At 38.6% G+C, this 26,167-nt stretch overlaps 1 protein-coding gene across 4 annotated transcripts in view; it reads right to left on the bottom strand.

Moving 5' to 3' along the window:
- QSER1 (glutamine and serine rich 1) overlaps nucleotides 1–26,167 on the bottom strand; it is a 44,330-nt gene that overhangs the window by 16,888 nt on the left and 1,275 nt on the right. For 3 of the 4 annotated variants that reach the window (XM_087743930.1, XM_087743938.1, XM_087743957.1), the window contains exons 2-4: nucleotides 9,792–9,904; nucleotides 8,371–8,535; nucleotides 1,296–5,006 (exon numbers count right to left, since the gene is read on the bottom strand). In XM_087743930.1, coding sequence (XP_087600056.1) covers nucleotides 1,296–5,006; nucleotides 8,371–8,535; nucleotides 9,792–9,904 — 3,989 coding nt within the window. Of the gene's footprint in view, nucleotides 1–1,295; nucleotides 5,007–7,101; nucleotides 7,213–8,370; nucleotides 8,536–9,791; nucleotides 9,905–26,167 lie in introns of those variants that run through there. The other variant, XM_087743946.1, reaches the window with a different exon arrangement.

Below are 26,167 nucleotides of genomic sequence, written 5' to 3'. Positions count from 1 at the left end.
TGAAAGACACATGAAGAACTTCATCTTCTGTAACAGACTTTCCAAAATGCATGAACTTAACATAATTTAATAGAAATATCCACAGAAGAAAACAGAACAGTAATTAAGATGAAGTATTGTTTGGTATATCATGTATTCTGCAATCTTTTTCCTGTATTCCAGTAATAATCCAGTTTGATTATTACAATTTAAGTTCAATTGTGCTATGTATTTTTCAGTAAATCATGTCACCCCTAGAGAAAAAAAATAAAGTATCTCCCTCTCTCCTTTTATCTAAAAAGAGAAAAAATTACTTCATTCTATTTTGTTAAGAACCAGCCTATGCATCCTCAGAAGAGTTTAAGAAATGTTTCATTTTCTCCCTGTGATTATTTTGGAAGGTAATGGTATTTCTCTTGAATTAGTACAGTTATGTGATTGGCAGGACAGTTTTTAATTGCTTACCAGAGAAAACAAACTTCACTGAAAAGGTCTGTCTAGGCAAAAATATGCTGTATGGTGGAAATACTTGAAAACAAAGCAGCATCAGTTAAAAGCTATGAACACTGACAATGTAACGTACAGTATAGATGTAATACAAGTGAAACTGAAAAACGTGTGGAAAACTAACTACTACTGTGATCAGTAGCTGCTGCCTGCCCCTCCCTGCCCAGTACAACCCTTCCTCGATTTTGTTCTTTTGTTAGCAATGTATCAACATGAAGCTACGATACTCCTGATTAAGATGGCTGAAATCAAAGTGAAATGACTCCCATCTTGGACAAGAGTAGCCAAACCAGTGCTCACTTTACAAGTGCAAAAATTGTTTTCATAAACATATTCAGTGCAACTCTTATCATCACAGAAAGTGCATGTTTAACTCTACCTAGGAAGAACTTAACTTCTGCTGAAGGCAATTATTAAGATGTTCTCTTGCTAGAATTTTTTTAAAATAGATTTAAAACCTTTGACATGATGCTTTGGTTGAGGTTTCAGATGAAAATCATATTTAGCATGCTAAGCTAGAGAAGAGAACAGACACATTATTCCAATTCTGGGCTAAAGTAACTTTTTGGTATTAGAAGCGTCCTACTGAAGTAGCATGAAAAAGTTTATCTACGTATTTTCTAATTGTGGAAAACACTAGTGTAGTTCATAGTCAACACACCTTTTGAACAGAACTCTTAATTACAGCTGTGATTAAAACAAAAACCAATCAAAACCTTTACCTGAAGATAGCTAAAATTATTCTTTATTTTTTCCCCATCAGCTACAGAAATATCCTTCAACATAGGCACTTGTAGTAACCGTTTTACCTGATTTGTTCTTTCTGTCAGATGTATCATCCAGGGCTGACAATGCAGTAGAGATGCTCTTCTGAAGATCGTGGTTACCTCCCACAGAATCATCTTCATCAGAAGAAAATGAAGGCAGCGTTTCTAAATTTTTCTTAAGTTCTTCATCAACTTTTTTGGTTGGACTTTCTCCACTAACCTCAGCAGCTACAGGTGTTGCTGCTGCTGCTGGCTGAGGCTTTGCAGAGGACTGTAGGCAAGGGGCACGAACTATTTGGGTAACCGGTCGCCTAGTCCTGTTTGGCATTCGTACAGCCGGAGCTGAAAATTGTTGCCTAGGCCCAGACTTTAGGAAGTCTAAAAAAGATGCGATAAATCCTGTTTTGACTTCAGGCTGTTTTTCTTCAACTTCTTTAATTTTTTGCCTCATTCTTTCCTGATGCTGGTAAGTATCATAACAACTTTCAGCAACAGGAGAAGAGTACGTCAAACATGAGTCATTTCCTCTTGAATTTTGACGTTTACACTGTCCACTTCTTTTTACCTGTTTCTGAATTGCGCTGTCATCTTCTGCAGCATTTTTGTTTTGGGTTTTTCCTTTGCTTTTTTTCTTCTGAAGGTTCCCTTGGGTTAAATCTTGGCATTCTTCTTCAGTTCTACTAATGGTTCCGTCTCCACTTTGGGGCACAGATAGTGGCTGCAATGCACCCTTTGACTGGTTACCTGCTGCTGTACCATCATCACCACCCATATTAAAATCATTCTCTGAAGCAGCACTTTCTTCACTTAGACTCTTACCGCTTGAAATAAATTCTGTCTCTCTTGCATTCAGTGTACCATCAGCAGAAGCATCATTATCTTCTTCAGATTCATGACTGATGCTGGATTGTTTCTTAACTGGAACAGACCCTTGTTCTTGCTCCTCTTGGCCAGAGCCAAGGGTGGGAGAGGTCATTCTCGTTGGTACATTTTGATCAGAAGTTTCAATGTGTTGCTGATCAAGGTTCACAGTTTTTGTCTGTATTGTTGACACTGGTGTAAGATTTATAGTAATTTGGCCTCCATTCAGAGAAATATTACCTATGCTTGCTGGCTTTCCAACTACAGCAGGTGAGGCACTGAAACCAGAAGACACATGTCTTACATCCATTGATCGGAACTGTGTTTTAGACTCATCCCTGTTTTCAACAGACTGGATTTCCTCTTCATTAGAAGCTGATTTGGCAAAGTCAGATGGTGTCACTCCACAGGCTGCTGCTGTTGCTGCTAAGATGTCATCTACATTGGATAATATATTCCTGTCATCACTGAGAAGTATAGATTCTGGGAAACATATTGAACTTAGAGAAACAAACTGATTTTTTGAATCGTGTTGATTTGTCTGAGTGAAATGATCTTTTGTTGTCAAATGTTGCTGTAGTGGTTTTGAGGGCTCAGAAATGTCCATTTTCATTACTTCTGAATTCTGAGTATGAAGCTGCTGCTGAGAATGACCCCCATTACTTTGAATAATATGACCATCCATCTGAAGGAATGGATGTGTCACCTGTTGAGGACTCTGGATTCTTTGCACTTGTGGTGATGCCTTTGCTTGTCCTAAACCCGACTGCAGTATTGACTGATGAAGAATCTGCAAGTCACAGGCTGATTCCAGAAGTACCTGTGCACTGGGCAAACACAGCTGATGACCATGTCTTAAAGCATGAGGTTGAACCTGCGATGGTGTACTAATGACTTGGCCTTGCTGTTCTGGAGCTTTACTTTCATGTACCTTATGCATAAGAGAATGTTGCTGGTTTAGTTCTTTAGCACTCACAGTTACTTGTGTGGTTTGCATTAAATTAGCTGTCTTTTTTATATCATGGCTTAGGCTAGTAATATGGCCAATATGTTGGGAAAGCTGTTCCACAGAACTGACCATTCTTTCATCTTTTTTTGTTCCTTGAAGAGTAAGTCCAACAACTTGATCTTCAAGACGAGAGTTACTTCTGATTACACTTTGAGAGTATCTGTCATCCGCTTTTGAGACCCTATAGGATGCATCCTGAGCATTCATTTCCTCATCGGTTAGCCTTTGAGTGGAAGATTCAAGAGAAGCTTGCTGTTGCAATGCCTGCATATCCTGCATTGATAATTCCTCCTCTTGTTTTGATGAGGCATACAAATTAGAGTCAGACTTCCTTTTAACATACAACTTTGTTTCCGAGGAAGGCCTGCTGTTCTGCAGTGTCTGCGAATGAGCCGGGGATGCAAAAGGAGGAGACTGGACAGACGGCAAAAACTTCTGAGACTGTGGAGAGGAGGATTCTTGTGACTGAGAGTTCTGAGAAGAATGTAAAGAAATATAGCTCTGATTAGGACTCGAGGCTGGAAGAGTTTGTATCCGAGGAGAGGCATTAAAGGAAAGAGAAGGCGATGTTAATGTTAAAGACTGCCCTGAAGAATAGCTTTCTGAAGGACTAACAGCTGATAAAACTTGTGATTGAGATGAAAAACTAACTTGGGATTGGCTAACTGGAGATAAACCCTGAGAGTGACTAGAAGAGTAGCTCTGAGACTGGCTGACCGAAGAAAGTTCCCTCGCTTGCCCAGAGTAGCTCTCGTTTGGAACTGAAGTCAATACCTGTTCCTCTGAGGAGTAATTTAGAGTTTGACTATCAGAAGTAATAGTTTGCGATTGCCCAGAAAAAGTCAACGTTTTATACAGGGAGGGCAGCTTCTCAACCTTGCTGGATGAGAAATCCTGTGAGTGACTGACAGGTGGCACATTCTGAGCCTGGGATGAAACATAGTTTTGGGACTGGCTGACCGACAAGAGGCTTGGCAGCTGTGCTGTAGAATAGATCTGTGCTTGGCCTGTAATGACAGAACTCTGGTTTTGTGCAGTTTTGGCATAGCTTTGTGTCTGCACAGTGGGAGCTACACTTTGAGGTTTGGGGGTCTTCGTTGACCTTGGAGGCTGCTTCATGGAACAGTTTTTCACTTTTGCTGTGGAAGCAGATGGAAAACCAGGTGATGGAATTGCAGATGTGTATGACTGAGCAAGTTCCACTGTGACTTGAGAAGTCTTCTGCTGTGGTCCTCCATTGCTCACCTGAGTAACATCTCCAGCTGGACTGCAGGATAATGCTGAGTGCCTGGATGTATCCTGAAAATTAACTCCACTTGTACTTGTTAAATAGCTGTGTAAGGAATGCTGTGAAACAGTCAGTTGAGCCTGAACAGACTGAGTACTTGAAGGCCGCTGATGGTGTTTAATAACACTACATTCTCGCTGAAGTGCTCTATCGATAGAAGCAGTGGAACCAGTAAAGACAGATGTGCTATATGCCTGAGAAACCTGCTGAGCTCCTCCAAGGGTTGAAGGCAACAAACTAAATTGAGGTTGCAAAAGATGGGGTGCAGATTCTTGAGCAGAACGATATGTTGATGACTGAGGTGGTATACTGGTACTTAAAACAGAACTGCCTAGGCGCTCAAATGTCAACGCAGTTGGAACAGTGCCTTGCGATGTTTTAATCTGTAATAAAGGATCATGGGTAGTTAAGAGACCATTTGATGTAGCACTGAAAGTAGTATCTTGAAGAGTAAGAGAAGGGGTAGTAGCAAAGTTTCTACTGGTGAAAGTGTTGGGATGCTGATATGCTGATAAAGCAGATGTTGGTGGAAATGTTCCAGAGGTTGGCAAAGCTCCAGTAACAAACAGTTCTGTGGCTGTTGAGGAATGCATACCTGGAAAAAAACAAAAACAAAACAAGAAGGGAAAAAGAGCATAAGGGAGCTTTACAAGTTACAACACTCTACATTTCTATAACTCATTTAACTGTAAGATCTTACAGCATTTACAAATATAGCCTTCTTTAGAATCACCACCCTTTTCAACAAAAACATATAAAGGGAGGCACTTATCGTGGGTAATTTTCAAACTGGAAGTGCAGGTTTTTTTAAGAAGTCCAAATTCTATACCTACAGTGAACTGCCAAGGGAAAAAAACTCATATCCTTAAGATGCAAATTGTGGATAAAAAAAATTGCACAAGATTAATTCTGCTTTGAAACTGAAGGCTCTTTATTAGTTTTTATTTCAGTTTAAAAAGAAAGTTCTTAATAGAGGACAACTGATCAAAAGCCCTGGACACCTTTAATATATAGTAGAAAGGCAAAATTACACCTTACCAACTGTAATACATATGCAGTTAAAAAAACAATTCCATCTCCTGCATGTGCCCTCACCAATACTTTTATAACTCACTTTATGTGAAACATTTCAGAGCTTACAGTGAAATAGCTAACGGCCTATACACTTTGCAATATATGTTTCTTAAAGGAGTGCTTTGACTTTCAATACAAAGAATAAATATGATTTGTATGCTTTCTAAAGTGAGTCCAAAATATCCACAGACAGCAACTATCTGCACAGTGCAACAGCAACTATCCAACTGAAAGGTATACTATTACTTCTTTGCATCTGGACACTGGTATGACACCCTGGCTTAAACAAGATTTCTCAACAGAATATACTACTATAGCTGACATAGAAGTGTGAAATTCCCTTGCAAGCTTTGGGACTTACAGCGGTGATCCGTATCATTCAGTGCTTTTCACCCTGTAACTTGTAGGTACCAGTGAAGTTTGTGTACTATTTCCAAAGTCTATGAACAAAAGTGAAGAAGGCAAGTTTATTCTGAGAGAGGCTTAAACTTCTTGTGAGGGAATTTGTAAAGGAATCAGTTTCCACTGGGAAATTTACAAGGGTAGGCAAATCAGAAAAAATTAAAATCACTGGTATAATTTGACCTTTTTCAGTTCTTCCTAGACACTTAAAACAGCTTTTAGCGTTGGATTATTTAAGAATAAATAAAAAAAAAATCTCTCCGTAAATAAAGCTTGTTTTGAGACAAATACTTCAGTTTAAAAAAAAAAGAATTTTCATTTTAAAATATATTAAGTCCTCTTAGACTGACTGTAACTTAATCACACAATTGCTTTGGAAGTTTCAGATGAAGCTGCGAAAGAAAGTCTTTGTTTCTCCCTTTCAGTTCAAGACAAACTGATATGAAGAGATGTGATACTGAAGGAATGCAAAGGTATTTTTCATGAGTCAACAATAAGGTCTTTTGGAGTGAGAAAGCATAAGCAGTGTTTTAACGCTTTCCCCCCCACTCCCCCCCATTCTAAAAAACTGCAACATCATGTACAACTGCCTTCTGTTTCACTGACCTGTACCACTAACACAAAGGTAGGAGCATCCAGAAGCATCAAAGAAGGGGAAGAATTTATACCTATTTTAACTGCAGATGTTCATTTCTCATCTAACCTGTATTTTTCCCTCCTCTTCCATAAATTAAAGCCCTTCCTACTATGCAGGTAATTTCTTAAACCAGACAAGAGCCAGTCACAGAAGCACTATTATGGTAGAACTGCTGGGTTTTATATTTTGCGTTTGTAGAGGAGCAGACAAAAGGTATCGCAAAGGTAGCGAGTTGCGTGCACAGACACCCCCACTACCCTAGGAAATCAAAACACTGATAACACATCCCACACACCAAAGGAAGACTCGGTAGGACAATATAACAAACACACTGTTCCTCTTCTCCCCCCAAAATCAGCAGTTGCAGCGTTTGGAGAAAAACCCAAAGTAAAAAAACCCTTCTAAAGAAAGGTCACCTTGAAGAGCAAAGAGCACTTGTTTTCTCTCATCAAAAAAGTCTGTAGAAGACAAAGCTCTCAAAAGACACTTGGGAGGATTGAGGGATACAGAAAAGCAGAAGTATTATTAAAGGACAACAGAAAGCTCAGAGAACTGGTAATATTGAAAATGGGCTTACTGATGAGTTCTTAGTAATGAGTACTGAGAAGTCTCTCAATCACTGGTATCAACATCAAACCCGACCCACAGCATGTCTCCCCATTCTTCACAATTCACTGTTAGGCAGGCTGCAATGGAGAAAATGCTAGGACGAAGAGAAAAAAAGATTTCTTCCCAGCTGACAATCTGATGCGAGGATGGGTCATCACAACTCTAAACACCACTGATTTATATTAAGGTTTTTTGACAGACTAACAGTGTGCATCTTCATCTGTGCTCCCACATATCTGCTTTTGTCCACGGTGAATAAAAAGCCACATTCTCTCTTCTCAACTTTTTGAGTAGCTCTTCACAGAATGCAGCTGCACATTACACTTAACGCACCAAGTGCAAACCGTCAACGAAAGGATTGTTCAACTCTTCCCTCTTCCTACCTTATGCCTCCTCCCTTAAATCAGAACCAGTGATCATACAGCTGCACTGAGACACAGATCAGCTTGCTGATACAGTGAAAAATCATCCCACCAAAGGAAAAAAAAAAACCCACCCAAACGTTTTCTGTCAGATCAGTGAATAAATCTGATTCACCGCACAGCTGCATAATCACTACATAAGATTAAGCATAACTTGAAGGTACCCACAGATGCAGCAGCAACACTTATCTTGGTGTGGCTGTCTATAGCAAGCTCAAAATATGCAAAGTTTCCTGCTCTGCACAGAAGGCTTGACAGATGGGGGAGGTTTATAGGAGGCAGGCAGTCTGCCAGAAAACATTGCATGTTTGTTTATTTGTAAATTAGATCACTTAGTTCCATGCCACATGCACCTCAGACCCTCTTTTTAAGAACACCTTGCTCACTACTTCTGTGTACAAAGGGGCTGAGGTTATCCACAGACTTTTAGTAGTAATATCACAGAAGAAGAACTATGACAGGGAACAGAGTTTGAGAATGAAAGATCTGCTAGGGTGTACAGGTACCTGAATATGTTTATGGTGTTAGTGAGACTAATTCCAAACTTGAAGAATAAATCTGACCCATTAGACAAAATAATATCCTATATATCTAAATTCCTTCTAAACAATTAGAACTTCTGCTCATATAATTCTTCTTCTGATATAATTCTTCTGCTAATATAATTTCACTGATTTTGAGATTTTTAAATACCCAGATGGAAAAGAGGTAGAAGACATGTAGCCTTTTCAGCTAGTCAGGATATTTTTGTTTCAAATTCTCCTAAACATTCAATATAATCATGACGAAATTTTATTTCAAGAGAAATTTTTCACCTGTCTGCCAGGAAGGAGCCCTGAATTGTGGTAAAAGGGTAGATCCTGAAGAGACTGCCTGAGCGGTACGAGACTCAATAGCAGAGAGAAAATTCATAACTGAAGAAGTTTCCTTAGTGTTACTTCCAGCACTGTGCATACTGGTATCAAATATTCCTGAAAGACCTAGATGAGAGCGGAGGGAAATGAAACAAAACAGACAGACAATTCAGATGAACTTGTAAGAAGCTGAATCAAGTAATAAGGATATACATTCATAATTCACTAAAAATAACTTATGAAACATTAGCAATATTATTAAAGTACATTGATTTTTCAGTGTTTAACTGTGTTGCAACCGTAAACTGGAACTTGAGTATACATTTTAAAATCTATTATTAAATGTATGTCAAATATCATGCTTAAAAACAGTATTTAGGTCAACCAATAAAATTTTCCCTTCATCTGAAGATTCACTGTTCCACTTTTTCCATGAACTGTTTAAACATTCACAATTCCTTCTGAAATGGATTCAACTTCTCTGTATCAACGCTTCCCCGCTTTGGGCAGCTTGTAGCAGTTTGGACTTCTCTGTAGGACTGGCACAAGAAAAGGGGTTTTGGTTGCATTCCTTGGTTCAACAAACACCTTTGTGTGTTCCCTGTTGCTCACACCTTTCAATGGCAGGGAGCTCAATGCAAAGCACTGGAGAGATCCAGAGTTTTGAGTAACTGAGATTATGTCAGGAAATGTTCTCTCCAGTTCTGACCCTCCATCGTCCTGATCGAGGACCTGGCCAAGAGACTGCAGATTCCAGCCAGCACATGAGTTCAAATATCTTTCCTTAGAAACTGGGTTGCAAAGCAAGCGTGCAGAGGTCATGCCCTGTCTTCTCCTGACATGGAAACAGGGTATCATCAGGATCACAGACAGATCCTGATGCAGATGTAACATCGCCTAACCTGCTCATATATTTAAAGTAAATTTTAACTTTCCCCCAGCACTATGTCTTAGTTTGCACATGTAAGTACTAGCAACAGTCTGTTCAAACTTGCATTAGCTTTGCTATTTGCTTTAGTCTAAAAGAATTGGCATGATTTCTGCAGCTGGCTTTGAGGCATACTTAACATTTGGCCCTTATGCATAGGCCAAATTCTGAAAAGCTGTATTTTAAAGAATAAATACAGTTTCTTTAAGAATCAACAATAAGTTATTGAGCATAACCCCCTCTTATATTTTCCTTTCTGCTTACATTTTGATAAAAGCTAAAATCCGATTGTTAACTTTCTACTACAAACTCAGCTTTTCTAATACTACTTACCACCACCTGCGTGCCAAATTCCCTCTGATTATAAAAACTCATCAACTTGAATCTAAACTACTTGACAGGCTTTTTTCTTCTTTAGTTATTTAAGCTGTAATCTCATGATATGGACAGTTACCAGTAGGATGGTGTGTAGTAGAGTATCCAGGAAGCTGATGAGAAGCTGTGTATGTCTGTCTGTGAAGAAGATCTGTTTCTGAATGTGATGAATGTCCTCCTCCATAGCTTAAGCTAAGGAAGAAATTAAACATGATTAACAAAAATATACAGGTATAGAAACAAAGTACAACTATGAAATCCCAACCACAAGCCAAAAAGTTGCAGAAATAAAAGAGAACACAGGCCCAAGGTCTGACAGATGTGGTTGTGCTAGGACATCACTAAAAATGTTAAGCAGTTAAAAAAAGTGCTACAAAACCTGATGAGCCAAAGGGGAAAAAAACACCTTTACAAAAACCAAAGTTGAACATGGAAAAGTCTACAAAGGACTAGGTCAGAAAGACAGAGGTCTTCAACTCTAAGAATTACTGGATGAACACTCTGTAATGATTTACTGATGTAAAATCTGCAAAGCAGATGACTACAAATACATGCCCACTTTAACATTTCAATTTCTGATCCCAGTAAAACTTACGGGACTACATTTAATACAAAGGCTGGAATGTCTAGGAAGCTGCGGGAGCAACAGTTTTTTAAAGATTTTGTTAATTTTGGTACAATTCTAACAAAATTGACAGTGACAGCCACGAGCAAGTGACAAATCTGAGCCCTCAGACCTCCTAGCATTAAATAAGTTAATGATCCACAGTTTTCATTTAACATTTTGAAATGAGTCATCTAAATTAACATGATGTTTTAATCAGGCTTAATAGAAGCAAACTGAAAATATACAGTGTCTGGGCCCACGCAAAAGCAATAATGCAGAAAATAGAGAAATGCGATCTAAATATCAAGCAACATTAGGAACTTGTCAAAAGTGCTATTGATTTCCAACTTAGAAGGCAGAAAAAGGAGGGGGAAGCAAAACAAAATCCCAAAGCTTTCAAGCTTCCACAGATTCAGCTCTGTACAGCACCTGTCAAATGGAAAAAATGAAAGCCAGCATGACCAACTAACTATTTATCTTCTTCTCTTCTTGCCTTTTGGACGTTAAGTTTATAGGTAGCTGCTACTTACTTCGGTGCACATGTGAGATTGCTTTAAGTTCAAAATTCAATTGTAAACAGATGCCAAAAAAACCCAAATGACGAAACCCACAGTGAGACTAACCTACAGTCAGTCCCTGCTGCCTACTGTAAGGGAAATTTCCCTTACTCTCTTTCATCCCCTGGGATGAGGGGGCAGTCACTCTGCATAAGGGAAAAACTGAACACTCGATGCCAGGAATCATGACATCATGGGAACTTCTATAGAAGTCACCAAATAATATAAAAATTGGCAACACTACTGGATTTGCTTCATTTTCATTAAGATGACAAGAGGAGGCAGTGGCCTGCAACAGCACTGTGACCTCCACGCATTAAGAACTAGCAAGAGCCTGTCTGTAAGGTACACAACATTTTAGACTAACTTCCATGCCTGAGATGCGCTAACAGGGATAGATTTTCCATTTCAGCTGCTTATAGCACAGCAGTGCTCCTATAGCCAACATACCAGACGAAGGCATAAGCACAAAGAATGAACTAAAATCCTTTGGAAAAAAAAAAAAAAAAACCAACCTCTTAGCTACTGCTTTTCTCAGTTGCAGTCACTGTCTAGTGCTTTAACACCTTTCACAGCAATAATTACCTTTTAGAGACTAGCCAAACCTCAATTCAGAGTCAGCACGTCGACGTGCTTATGTTGTAGAGCATAGATCTTTGCGCAGTTCAACACTGTTTCAGCAGCTGATTTCTATTATATGCTGACTGAAATTTAATGATTTGCATCATTACTATGGACAACTGGCAGGCATGATTGCATGACACTGTAGGTTATTTTTTGACTTACAGCATTAAAACAATTTAATTATTCCAGACAAAAAATTACAATAGTGTTCTGCACATAAAACATTATGCACGTAATAAAGCCAATTTAAATGCAAATATTTTTACAAGGCAAATTTTAAAGTTAAGGTGATTTGGTTTTTTTTAACAAACTTACCTAGCTAGAAAAAACATAGCTTAGGACACGTTTTCTTCAGATTTTTTAAAAATAAAAATGTGCTACACAAGAAAATACATTTCTAAACTGAATCATGGTAGCGCATGCATTGTTAGCAAGAGTTCTCTTCACCGACACAAGCCCTGATCTTGTGAAAACTTCCCATGTGTAATAGGTTTTACTTAGTTTTACTTTCAAGTTTTCTTAAAGCATTTACCTACATAAAAATATGTGATGTTGACTTTGCTTTCACATATGTTTAAAAGGCAAACCATGAAGTCATACTACATATATCACCGATACAGCAGAACACCTTCCTTTTCCCATTTCAGGTATTTTCAGGCTGAGAGGCATGTTTGGCGTTTTAGTGGTATTCTAGGCAAGCGGGCCTACACTTTGCAGCAAACATCCTTCCAGATGAGGTGAGGTCCGCAAAAAACAGTACAGATTACATCAAGTAATATTGCATCATTCCTCCTCTTACAATGTCACAGTAGAAGCTCATGAGCAAAAAGTGGATGAACTTTACTTTTAATTAACCACCTGAAATTTTGGGAAATTGAAAAATTAGTCTGCTGGTTTGTTTTTTTTTTTTTAAATTGAAAGTTCTACTTATTCTGGTTGTGTGATGAAGACTGTGATTCATTTCCCCCTCTTCACTCCCTTGCAATAAACACCTTTTTTGTAAAGGAAAGGTACAGTACACACAAAGACTACAAGACAGCCTAAAACACAATCTTGTAGATTTGAGGCAGAACACTTTGAATGATAAAAGCCACTTGTAAAAGAAACTTAAACAAAGACTTTGTAACACAGAGGATGATGGAATTAACACTGGGATACAAAATAACCTTTAGACTTAGTATCTCAAAAACCTTGTTCATTACTAGAATCTCAAAATTCCAGTAATTATGAGCATCATAAGAATACTCAAAGTATATGATGACTTTTTTTTTTTTTTAATATGAACTCCCAGGTCATAGTTAATGCAACCGCAACCTCAAAAATGAATGGGTCTTTCAATAAAAACATTGTATTTATTAGAACAGTTAATTGTTTATTGTATAATTACTAGTTGCTGGAATGTAGATTCTTATCTCAAAAAAAAAAACCCTGCATATATGCCTTCAGTTTACATAAGCTTATCCTAAACACAAGCAGAGCAATCTGAAAGAAGATTACTGCCTTAGGGTTTCTTTTTATAAAATTTAGCTTTTAAACAGATGAACTTATACAGCATGTAATTCGCATATCAAAAAAACATTAAGTGTGGCAAATAACATTATGGCTATCTAGCCTTTTGTATTCTGGTTTCCAGGTTTGTTAAAATTCCACGAGTTCTCACTTGTACTGAAATGTCAGATTAGTTACTGAAGAAAACACATTTACATTACTTGGTGTGCTGCTATTTGTTATCATTAGTTGCTATATAGTGTTCCAAAAACACCTCCTGCTTATCACTGATACATCACAGTGATTTCTCACTGCTACTGGCATAGTTAACTGCACAACAGAGTGATTACTGCTAGAAAGTCATACAAATTTGACATACAAATTTGGAAAATAGTTCCCCCTGAAGTATTTTTCATTGAAAAGGTCATTTCCATTTTAATATAATATTTAAGTGTCCTTTTAGAGATGTCCTATAAAGAGCCATCATTATTTGTCATTGCTGTAATGCTGCAATCAAAAAATCCTTATGACAATGAAAGTCAATACGCAAATGTTAATCTGTTTTTTTTTCAGCTCCACCACTTGGGCTAACAGAAGATTATTATCTCTCCAGTAAAATTTCTGTAAGAAAATGCATAGTCTTTGCACTTAGTTATTACTAAAATACCTCAACCTTGATTTACAGCTCCTTTTAGTTAGCCTGTATTAAGTCTTTCCTGAATCAACTCTTCACATACCTGTTTATATTGCTGTTCTTACAATAATTTACTTCCACAGCATTCTTCAATCTAATAGTTTCATATGAATTTAGGTCTCCAAATGCAGAAGGTTATTGGGTTGCATTGTACTCGGCACCCTCCTCACCTGCCAACGCAATTATCTGGCTTGCGCTTTACTTGAGGCATAGATGTATTTCTCAATTTCAAACTCAGATGGAAGGATCACTTTTACAAGGGAACAAAATTTAGTTGCAATAAGCACTGCACATACAAGTAAGCCTTTATTTTTAATTCTCTCATTTTCTTCAAATAACCTTGCTCTCCCAGGCATCCATACAGAATGAAATACAGAAACAAAAACACCTTAAACAAGTATCTTATTTTAATTAATACTCGATACAAAAAGTATCATTACATGATGATAGAGTGGTTTTATCTTTCTACTTTATTTTCTAGATCAATTTTCATTAAAGCTTAGCAATTTTTAAGGTTTTGGGTTTTTTTTGGGGGGGGGTGTGTTTTGGTTTTTTGTTGTTGTTTTTTTGTTTGTTTGTTTGGGGTTTTTTTGAAGTTTAGTAACAGCAATTATTCAAGCTCTAGGGAAACGTATAATGCCTACGTGAAAAGCAGACCAGGACTTTTAAGCAGCAAAGGATACTTCTGGGTGCAATACCTTGTTCTTTTGTTCTGAGGCACTCGTAACTTCTGCCTCTGATATAAAGGAAAATTGCTAAGAAACCACATTAAATCACAGAGGATTTTCAAAGTATTCCAAGGGTGCAGGCTGCGCGCGAAGCGAAACCGGACACCTACAAGCCAAGCAGTTGCACAGGAAGCTCCTGACTGCAGGAGCACTGGGAAGGCCCCGCGCTCCCACCGCCCGGAGAGGGGAAGCCTCAGCGCCCCAGCCTCGGGCTCCCGCGCAGGCTCACGAGGCTGGGATCCAAACCGACCAAACCCGACAAAACAAAAGGCAACAACCCAGCGCGCACCATGGAAGTGATCGGATTTGAGGCAGACAAGGGAAACGATTTGATTTCATCTTTGGACAGCCTGTTCAACCTTACCGAAAACAAGAGGAGCCTCCCGACTCCTGCAGGGAGACAACTGGGCATACGGTCCACTTCTAATTAAATCACCCAAAAGGAGATTATTAAAAAAAACGGCGGTAGCCTCGTACTGACAAGGAAATACCTTAAAACTCACACTTTGCATTTTATCTGACTTGAGATGTGCGCGAACTAGGGGAAGTACTCCTCAAATTTCCCCCTCTACCCAAAGCTCAGACACTTGGCAACGCAGTCTCTCTTCAACCAGCTCCTTAGCTACGCACCAGCGAGTTCCAGTCAGAGGCCGAAAGCAAAGCCGCTTAAGATCCAAACACCACAAAAATGACAAACATATTTCTAAATATTAAAAATACTGTTCTAAATATAAGATATATAAACTGATATGCAGCTTACGTCTCTTTTTGCCCACTATATTTGATTTTAAACGTGTAAAATACAGTTCCAGCTTGCATTATCTGCTGGTGGGTTCATATTTAGAATTGTTTTAATATTAGATACAATATTTAATATTTTGCTTAAATTTTTAGCTTTGTTATTTTGCCTTTATTCACAGCATCCCATGGAGACAGAATGGAAGAGCACTACTTGGAAACATTACTTCAATTTAATACAGATAAAATGGAGGGTAAATGGCCTTTTAGCCAGCATGCGCTTCAGCTGCCCATTCTAACCGCAACAGAGTTCACCACCATTTGCTACAGTCTGACTAGAATGTAATTCACCAACTAGGGTTTGTCTATCTGAAGCTCAGAATAAAATTAAAATTTAAAAGCAATGTTATACGTGGATATATTTAAGCCAAAAATGGGTTTGATCTTCTATTTTTAAAAAACAATGACTAAGAAAGCAGCATCATAAAGGACAGAAGGATATGCCTAGAAAGAAAGCTGCTACTTAAACGAGTTTAATACTGTTAGTCACATCAACACACTCCTGTCCAACCGACCGGCCAACGCACTTCTGGAAGTTTAAAAACAAGCCCATACAGATAACAGAAAACGTTTCAGAAATTAATTCCAATAGAAAACAAAGGAAAACAAACTCCTGCTCAGCCCAGAGACTCATTTCAGTGCAAAATATTTATTTAGAAATGTATACAGTGTGTGATTTTTCACCTCTATATCCCAGCCACAGACATTCGGGGGGGGGGGACGGGGGACGACGGACACACTGCAAGAACAAAATTGGTTCAAAGCTTGCAAATGTTGGCAGGTTCAGGAAAAAATGGAAACCAGCCTGCTACTCCCTGCATCTAATTCCCCTGATCCTCTCAAGATGATACGACACAAGACAATCCTTAACATTTGAAGATTCAGCCGACATTTGCACAAAGAATATTTAACAGTCTAGAACAGTTACAGTATCCACAAGACAAAAGAAAAAATAATCTGCTACTTGAAAAATAAAGTCCACCACTGAGAAATTAGAAGAAAAGCATCTCTAAAGTTAATACTTCTTAAAAGCTATGTAGAGCGTTCCTTTAGGAACGGCATACATTTTTAGCACTTCCCTGGCTTTCTTTTTGAATTATCACATTAAAAAAATAAATAGATGTCAATATTTTAAAGGATTATTAGCTATCTAATAATATTATTCTGCAAGATAGAAGATGACTTTTAGAAAGACGGAAAATACAGAATCAGACTCCAGTACTACGATATTTCAGTAAAACACAGAAGAGTAGTATTTTATCGACAATCTCAACTGCCTGTTGGTTATGTCACATTCTTCCCTTTTAATGTAATTACAGACTACATATTCAACGTAGAATATATCAAATCGTAACATACCAGAGGCAATCACCCTTTACTCTTTCATTAAAGATGAAGTTATTATGTTAATTTCCCACTTCAATTCATATGCAGAGCCACCAAGAACATCCACCACAACATGGACCAAAGACTGCCTCAAGGTACTTGCGAGAGCAAACACTCATTACCTCCTCGCTTTCTAGGAGCTTCTAAGAAAGATTTTGAGGTAGAACATTACATGCAGGGAACTGCCTGAATGAGCAGAAGTTCATGCTGTTCCTGTGATTCTTTACCCGCACACGTCATGTCTTAAGAGAAGAAAAAGATTTTATGACAAAAAAGGTCCATCTCCCTTTTATTCCCATGTTAATGTGTCTGAACTCTTTATGCTTGATCCTTTTAAAAATAAAATAAAACCAAAACCGCTTCAGGAAAGCCAAAATAGTCTTACTGGTACTTCAATACCTGAGTGCAAGTGCTGGCTTGTCTGATTAAGTAACCTGTGGAGTTCTTAATAACAGTTATAATTCCATTTTCATAAAAATCAGTTAAACTATGTCTTGAAACTATGTATGTGAAAACTAATATTCAGATAGAAATGAGCTATTTATAAACTTCAACTTCAGCTACTATGGAAGGACTGGACAAACTACCTCATGTTCTTATTTTTTAATAAGATATACAATGTAAATTATCTTTTTGCGGAGGTTATCTATGGTTGAAATGCAGTACATTTAACAAAAAGTCTTTTGTTGTTGTTGTTTTGGCAAATATCGCTACCACTTCTCTTGGCTTTGACTGAAATTCTCAGTAGCCTAACCAAAGCAAGTTTCTAAAAGAAATTCTGCAGCTTACAAAAATCAGATACATTATGAAAGGCAAAAAAGGGCGAAGGTATTTTAAATTTAGAATTAAAATTCTAAATATGAACTACTTCAAATTCCTTTAATGGAAACTCCAAAGCTCCCAGCCCTCTAGCAGGAACCCAGAAGCCGGGGGAGCATCCAGGGCTTTTCGGGCTCCCCTTGGCATGCCCAGGAGCAGGGCTGCAGGACTGAGGGTGACTGCCTGGCCACAGCAGCCCCGCACCACCGCAGTCCCTCCGGCCGTTACCCCGCAGGGCAACTGGGGCTGGCAGCACCAAGGCAGGTTTCTGTTGGAAACCGCTCTGTGTCCTATCAGGAATTTTCAAGGAATTGATTAAAATTGATTACACAAAACATCCCACAGGAGAAAATGCCAACCATGTTTAGATCTGAACATTGCAAATAAAACTGACCATAGAGCGCTGTACTAGTTAAGAAGTTCTTTACAGCTTACTCACTCCCCTCCCCCCTTTCCTACTGTAACGGGGCTACAGCCTCCCTAAACTATTCTATAATAATGCCAATTTTGAGCTCCTGATACACTTTTCAAGATTTCAAGGTCTGGAGAGGAGCCTTCAGTGTTCCTGCTCTGAATATTGAAGCCTAACTTTGATGTCCTCATTAACTCAATATCATCACTCCCCACATCTGAACAGACACCGATATGCCCACATTCACCAGCCAATTTATATTATAATGCAGTGTCAGAAATAATTTTAAGCCATTCGTTTGTCAAGCAATGTTTTGGGGGTTCACACATCTTCCCTGACAGCTTCTACTTTACTGCTCCCTGCAGAAAAACCAGTACCCATTATGGTCTGTGTAGTTTACACCATGGAAAGAACTGCAATCTTCTTTTCTCACCTTTTGAGGCACTGGATTATTTTGTCACTGCATTTACTTATCCTCTTCTCTTACCTTTTCTCTATAGAAGAATGTTCTCTTTACCCAGCATGGAGATAATAGCTGTGATTTTTTTTTTAATTCGTAATACTTCTCTCCTAGAGAACTTTACTCACAATTTCAAAGATTTTTGTAACAGACAGCAATGGAAATCTAGCACTTTTTCTCCAATATGTGATGCTATTCTGTTGTCAAAAGTGTACTTGGAGATATTCAAAAATCTTCAAGATCATCACAGCATTAATGGTTGACCACACAGCATGATCATCTATTATGGCTGGCTGAGATAGGCACAAGAAGATTTCATTACTTTTAATAATAAAATTTTATTTCAAAATATAAAAATCAGCAGAGCATTATCTCAAGATGCAGCTTAACCACATCAGTGCCTTATTAAAAATACAATTCATTTCAGCTATTGAAATGCTTCTCAACCTTTATCCTGCCAGTTACTACAGTGCCATATTTTGTGGCAAGCTTGAGTATTACCTTTGGGATATCATAGGAATGCGTGATATCCCATTTCTTAATAAGCCCTTTGTTTTCCAATTATATAGAAAAGACAATGCTGAAGTTGACATATTCATCACAAAAGAGGTAAGAGGCGCAAGCACGTATGTTCTGTTGACTGACAGAGCCACCTTAGGCAACACCTCTTTTCATTACCAAATCTCCAAACGCTTTACAGTTCTGTAATGAACAAAGTACCTTCTCCTTTAGTCTAAGGAAACTAATGCACAAACACTAGCCCACTCAGATTTACAACAGAAGTCAGCCCTCAGAACCGAGTTTCAAACACTCAGTACCGAAATAGGGAAGGTTTCACAAAGTTAAAATTTCTAAAAACTCAGTATGCAACATACTGAACCACTGTGAAGATCAGTGGCTTCACAGCTCACAGCCGCACAGGATCTTGCACAGGATCAAGGCATCTATTCACTGCCTACGTCTGAAACCACAAACCTTACTATCCTTGCTCATCTCTACAGCCTACAATTCAAGGCCATTAAATATTCTCTAAGTCTTCCAGCACACCTACATGTTCAGTACAGTGTTTTCCCCATCCCAAAACACACTACAAGGGCTAAGTAGCTCATATGAGCTCCTTTAGATTCAATAAAGAGGCATCCCTATGACTAACACCACTTCTATCCCAATTTAGGAGGTGTGCCCGGGAAAGATCTAACATATGAACAACACACAGTTCATCGTAAAATGCAGCAGCAAATGTCCTTTACATTAAAGAAAACATCACAGAGTGTTACTACCTACTTTTATAAGGAAAATTAGCGTAGTCCTTGAATTTAGCTCTTACACCTCTTCATCAGTGCTCCCTTCATCCTAAAACAGATTTAAATTTACCTTTCTAACCTTGCAAAGAGGTTAGAAACATGGCTACTACGTTGTCACCAGTTACTATTTAGCTGAAAATCCCATATGAACCCAGTTGCTTGTGAATGCTTCAACTAGAAAACATGCACTGTTCAAAACTGTAGAAAAATAGTTACAGCTACATGGCATTTATTTTGAGATGGAAGAAACTTCACTATATAAACCAAATTCCTTAAATATGCCCCAGGTATTGATTTAAGATTTCCTGGCATTTAGGCAGATGTCTAAACAAAAACAAGTATTAATAGAGATCAAAACGGTACACACATACAAACTAAAAAATTCCTTTAATTGGTGAAAAACCTGTATTCCCATTTAAAGAGAATAACAAAAGGGAGCTTTTTGCAGAGGAAAAGAAGAAAATCCCAGCTTTCTTCAGTGGCACTGAGCATCGGTAACCTCCAGGTCATCAGTTCCAGCAACAACTGAAGGTAGTTAACAAATGGCTGCTGTTCAGAGTCTTAAGGAGTTAGTTTTCTAGGATCACTCTTTGTATAGCAAATGAGCAAATGTTCACAATCCAGAAAAACCTATCAGAAATCCTACCCTTGGCAGACTCAGTAGAGAATAATGAAATGGGAGGAACATAGGAATTGAAGGATTGTTCACTGTCTAGCACTGGAATTTTTGACACGAAGAAGAGAGAGAGTAAACAGGATGTGGTGTGAAACATTAAGTTGCCGTATTTCTGAAAGGGATTTCCTGGTCCGAAAAAAGTGCAACATGGAACACGCGGCACACGCTGGTACATTCAGTATGGCCACGGAACGCCAGCCCCATTGCACACGCAGCACGCAGGCACAGCGGCCACTTGTCTGGCATCTTCTGGGTGTCCAAAAGCCTTCAGAACAAGTTGCCAGACATCTGGAAACACTATATGAAGGGACAGAGCCCTGGAACTCTTCTCACACAACTCCGCCAAGTGAAAAAGAGGGCTATCTCCAATGAAATCTAGATGTGTGACAGCCCCAAGTATAACTCATACAGGGTTAAGTGATAAATGTTCCTTAGTATCCTCCTATGTAAATACTATTACTCTAAGATAAAGATGCCTAAGGGTGCCTTCTTCCTGCTGAGCGTAATTGGTTACACTTATACAAGTCCTAAGCAAGCAATGGAGGTAGGCATGTAGAGGGAAGATGAAAAACAAGAAGAGCAACGTGGGCAAATAAAAGCTTGTCTAAACGTACGTAGGTTCTTGCTGAATTGTTTTGGAATAAGAAAGTCCAAGTGTGCAGGGATTCAGGAATAAAAGCTCCTTGTCCTATTTACTGCAAGCCATGGTGAGAGAGGTTCTGAGGATGCGCTAAGTGTCCATTCATCCCCAACAGTCCGTTCAGAGTAATAAAATGAGGACGTAGTGTAAGAAGAGGTGACAGAAAGATCAGCAGAAGTAAAACCAAAAACTATGGAATCTGCCCAGTGAGATAACTAAATCTAGTACTTAATAACTAAGAGCTCCATCCTCTTTGGGCGCTTTATTTCTCTTTGCTTAAAAATTCTAAGGATTTTCCTTTCTCTGTCACTTGCATGGTACAGCAAGAAATGCTGTGCTGGAAAGGCTGAACCTGCATGCTGCTCCAAGTTATTTTTGTCACACTTCAGGCTGCTAAGGAAGGTTTGAAGTGAGACTATTAATGTGCTGCCTTTTAACTGGTTTTTGTTTGGGGTTTTTTGTTTGTTTGTTTTTTAATGTATGGAAAAGGCACTTGTCATACACAATAACTTTTTGACATGCAAAGTTGTGACTGCTTTGACTAAATACAAGAAATCAAAAAATCCAAGGAAAATACACCCACTCTACAAGGAGCTCTAGTATTGTTTAGAATGAATATAATCCAGTCATAGGTGCTTTTTTCCTGACGGGAACAAAGATTTTTCTAAAAACAACCTCCTTCCTATGACAGCATCATGCCAGAATCAACAGCATCTCCAAGAAAAAAATAAAAGGTGGGCAAAAGTACAGAAGAAACAAAGGGAAAAGGTTGTTCTCTGGCGGTATAAAGTAAACGCCTACAATTAAAGTTAACAGGATGAAAGGTAAAATACATATATGGGACTGAAAGACTTTTTGCATAGGTGGAAGAATACGAAACCCCGTTTCTTTCAGAACAACATATTCAGTAACCTGCGTTGAAGTTGTTGGCTCCATGGGAAAGGGCTCACATCTGAAATATCATTCTAGGTGATCTCAAGAGAGGTCAAGCGCTCAACTAATATGGACACTTACTAAATGCTCCTGGTAGGGAACCAGGCGGTACAATTTGGGTGGGACACTCCTTGAAGACAGTGACATAGCAAGGCTGAGCTCATCTAAAAGCCGCCCGGGACCGCAGGGCAGAGTCCCTGCAGAGGTCGTGCAGCTCTCACTCCTTACAGCCCCGCTCCCTGCTCGTCCCTGGCGCTCCCTCTGGATTCCTGTCTGACAGCACAGGTTCACCAGCACAGCTCTCCAACTCAAAAGAAAGCTATTCACCTTCTCGGTCAGGTTAGTTTTCTCGTGGATCAACAAATTAGATCAGCTCGCTGTGCAGTTGCACAAACACCAGAGCCAGCGCAAGGGAGGAGGAAGGGAGCCCCTTTCAGCAGCAGTGAGCCTGAGCAGTGAGTTCAGTCATCTCATGTAACTGCACCCTCAGACTAAGGTTCACCTCATTCCTTCTGCACACTGCTCTATATCACCATTTCTCACTGCATCAAAGTGACATAAAATGCTTAAAATGCTTCATGTAAAGCTGTTGTTAAAACTTAAGACAGGTAAGTGGCACGTAATTCCAAACAAGCCTATCTGGCTCATTTTGAAACTTTAGCAAAGACTTTACAAGATGACTGTACATCTACATCTGTGAAAAGCTGAGGGGCATACAGCAAGAACGTGTTCGGCCTCTCTGTTCAGTCAATCTTGGACCTTGTCACAGCCGTTATTTCAGTGTGTACTGAATGCAGGTTAAAACAAGTTAAAAAAGAAAAAAAAAAAAAAACCAAAACCAACAAAAGCTAGCAAGTCCCTGCAAGGTATCTGTGCTACACGGTAGAGTATCTGTGTGTTATTTTGTGTGTATAAATGTTTCAGATTTAAAACCTTATCAAACTTTCTGTCATAGTTTATAATGACCTATCTTTTCATATGTTCATAAAGTTTATTTAATCCTTCTGTGCCTTTTCTTTTAATAGCAAATGTTCTAAATATAATCACAGTTTATGAGCTTTACCTTTCAACATTTGAAATACTACGCCATAGGGAACTTTTTGAAGGAAATGTGTTTAACAACAAACATTGTTTTTACCTCTCAGAACAATTTCATTTGATGAAAGAAAATGTTCTATGCTTTTCTGAAACACAATCTGCACTTTTAGAGTTTCTACAGCTATGCAAAAATCCATTAGAATTTAAAATTAAGCCTTAACTAAATCACAGTTATCATACAGTTGTTACAATAAGCATTAGTTTGACAGCTATGCAAAAATACAAGTTAAAACAACATCATAGCCATTTATCATAAAAGTTTAAGTCTCTCACTTATGTAACTTTGCATATGAACCATCACTGTAACTCATTACCTTAGATTAGCTGCTATAAACATAGGCTGCACTAACCAAATGTCAGTGTTATCTATTGTAAAGAACCATCGTGAATTAAATGGTATAAAACCCCATATGTTTGGGTAGGGCAGAGATGGACAAAGACTACCAGGCATAAAGAAACATCAGAGACCACGGCAGTCGCCATAAAATTTAAAACAAGAACAAATAATTGTGACTGACATTCAGTCACATATAGCAGAAGATTTGAGTCTTAGAGCTGTGGTAAAAACCAAACAAGAACAGTGAGATCCCTCCACCAGTAAAAATCCTTCTCTGAATGAAACCCTGGAAGTACCCCCAAGTCAGACATATACTCAACCAGAAACCTCATCCATTATTACCTATCTCCATTTCTCTTCCCAAGCAATTACGGCAGTCTCTCAAACTATTACACGTTCACCTCTTTTATGAAGACCATGTTTTTCTCAAGCAAGTAACAAGTAAGCATGACATATGTATTTGCTATTCAATACAGGACTAGCTTTAGACTGTGCCACAAAAAGAGTTTCAGCACAGAAGTAAGGGTTTCTAACACCTACAGGAAAAGGTCCAAAGTGGCAGTGTGCCCACAGAACTATCAGAAATTCCTTCAAGATGCTGACAGCCTATATGGGGGGGGGGGGGGGAGGGGGAAACACAGGACGACGACACACGCGACACAACATGGAGGACAGGAGCACCCCTTTCAGCCCCCTGCTACAGGGCTGCCATGGCTGCCCAAGCACATTCTTCAGTGGGAATGCTCTCTGCTCAGTTAACGCAGTGATTCAGGTGATTTCCATCAGCTCCTGCCCCTGTTTCACTATCTTCTCCTATTCCATAGGAAAAGTTATGTCACAGCAGGCCCGGTAGCAATGTCCTTATAATACTTCACCACACATTTCCTTTCAGTTGATAGGAATAGTGCCATTGGACAGACAAAACAGTGCCTGCAAGAAATAAGGAGCAGGATAAAAACCAGATGGCTGAAGTTAAGTGCAGAAAGACAGGAGCAATGCTTGCAGGGAAGAGAAATCATTTTGACGAGCTGAGACTGCGAACATGGCTCTCTGCACAAAGGGAACATAGCCTGCCATGACACAGCCTGCAACAGCATAAATATGAAATGAAATTTGAATGAAATATTGTTATCTATATGACCTAAAGGCTGAATTCTTTTCAAGCAAGTACCAGATGAACATGACACTTTTTTTTTTTTTTTAATTTAACATCCGGCAAAGGCAGCTTCAGTTGTTTAGATGACTACCTGTCAACCACAAACAAAAACACAATTTTGAAAAACGTGAAGTGATCTGTAACAGAAGTTGAGAACATTGACAGCATATTCCCTTACATCTATACCTTCACGATTTGCTTCCAGCTGGTACAAGCCTTGGCAGTGATAGGCATGACTCTTATGTCCCAATTCCCCAGCAACTGGCTCCATCCATACAAAGACAAATGTTACCGGTGACAGAGGAACCAGAAACACCTGTGCAAGCCCAGACTGTATTTAACATTGTGTCCAATACGGTTCAAATTTTTAAATCTTGCTGAAGACAGGGTATTTTAATTCTTACTAAAATGATGTGAACTCTAAGAACCCCATACATGAGATCTTCAAGCACAAAATATGATTCATAGTATTTTCCCTGCCCTTGCTATGGTTTAAAAAAAAAAAAAAAAAAAAAGTTAAAATGTTTCAGTCAACACATTTAAAACGTATCATTCATCACCATCCACACAGCCTCCAGACAAAACTTTTAAGAACTGAAAACATTGCTTCCTAAAGTATACCATAAATATTGTCATATCAAGAATGGATTCAGTAATACTAATCTGATTTTTTTTGATTAACAGTTTGATTGGTAAAGGTAGCAGGCATTGATCCAATAAGCTTCTGCACAGTACTTGTCTTGGGACGGTTCTCCATGCCATTTCAATTAAAGAATTCCCAAAATATAGAATATTGCATTAATATAGCAGCTATTAAAAAGATTAAAGTTAAGTTTTGAAACCAGGGGATTTTTTTGTATGTAGAAAATAATCATTAAGCAGTTGTGTTTCTTCTAAGATCCCAGAGGGATCCACTCTTGCTCCTGCACTACATATTCTTAAATGACCTGGAAAATCCAAACCTTCCTCATGGAATAGATGGCATGATCCTCAACAGATGATGAGAACTGGCAAAAGCAATATAGAAAGGACACGCCACTGACTTCCACTGAAACCAACAAAGCAACACGACCAAAAGTAGTTCAACAATTAGGAAGAAAGATTAGAAAGAACGGTAGGAGACCTTACTTTGCTATGTAGGCAACTCTGCAGAGAACCTGGCTAAGCATAGCTTCACGGGGCAAGGTTTTGGCCAAAAAAACTAACCATCCTTGCAATTCTCTGTGAAACAAGGAACCTCTTCTCTCTTAACATTGACTTAATTGCTTCTAAAATGCAATGTCCACAATCCGTGAGGGGTGACAATAAATTGGAGGGGATCCAGGAGAAAACTGAAAGAATAACTGAAGAGGTTAAAAAAAAAAAATTAAAAAAGAAAAGAAAAGAAAGCCTGGTAACAAACTTCAAAAGATTACTTATTTTTCTTAAGAAAAAGAACATCAGGCAAGAAATTAATCAAAATTCCTAAGAATTCATACTCAGGAAAACATGAGTTATAATGGGATTTTCAGTGACGATGAGGCGATTTGCAAGATTCAGTGGCTAAGAACTAAAGGTCTTCAGATCAGAAATAAGAAATAAAATACAAATCAGCCACTTCCATACTTTACCAGGAATTGTGCTGAATTTTGTCTCCTTGGAAATTTTTAACCGCATCTTCTAAAACGTAAGCTCTAGTTTCAAACACAGACTGGGGGAAAAAAAAAAAGTGCTATGGCCTGCATTATGAAGAGGTCGG

The sequence above is a fragment of the Nipponia nippon genome, unplaced genomic scaffold (assembly GCF_047370975.1).
Source record: "Nipponia nippon isolate SJK-2023a ecotype South Korea unplaced genomic scaffold, ASM4737097v1 scaffold_10, whole genome shotgun sequence".
In the NCBI taxonomy this organism is placed as follows: Eukaryota; Metazoa; Chordata; class Aves; order Pelecaniformes; family Threskiornithidae; genus Nipponia; species Nipponia nippon.
Note: the sequence above shows the minus strand (reverse complement) of the source record. Positions and strands in the feature narration are given on the sequence as shown.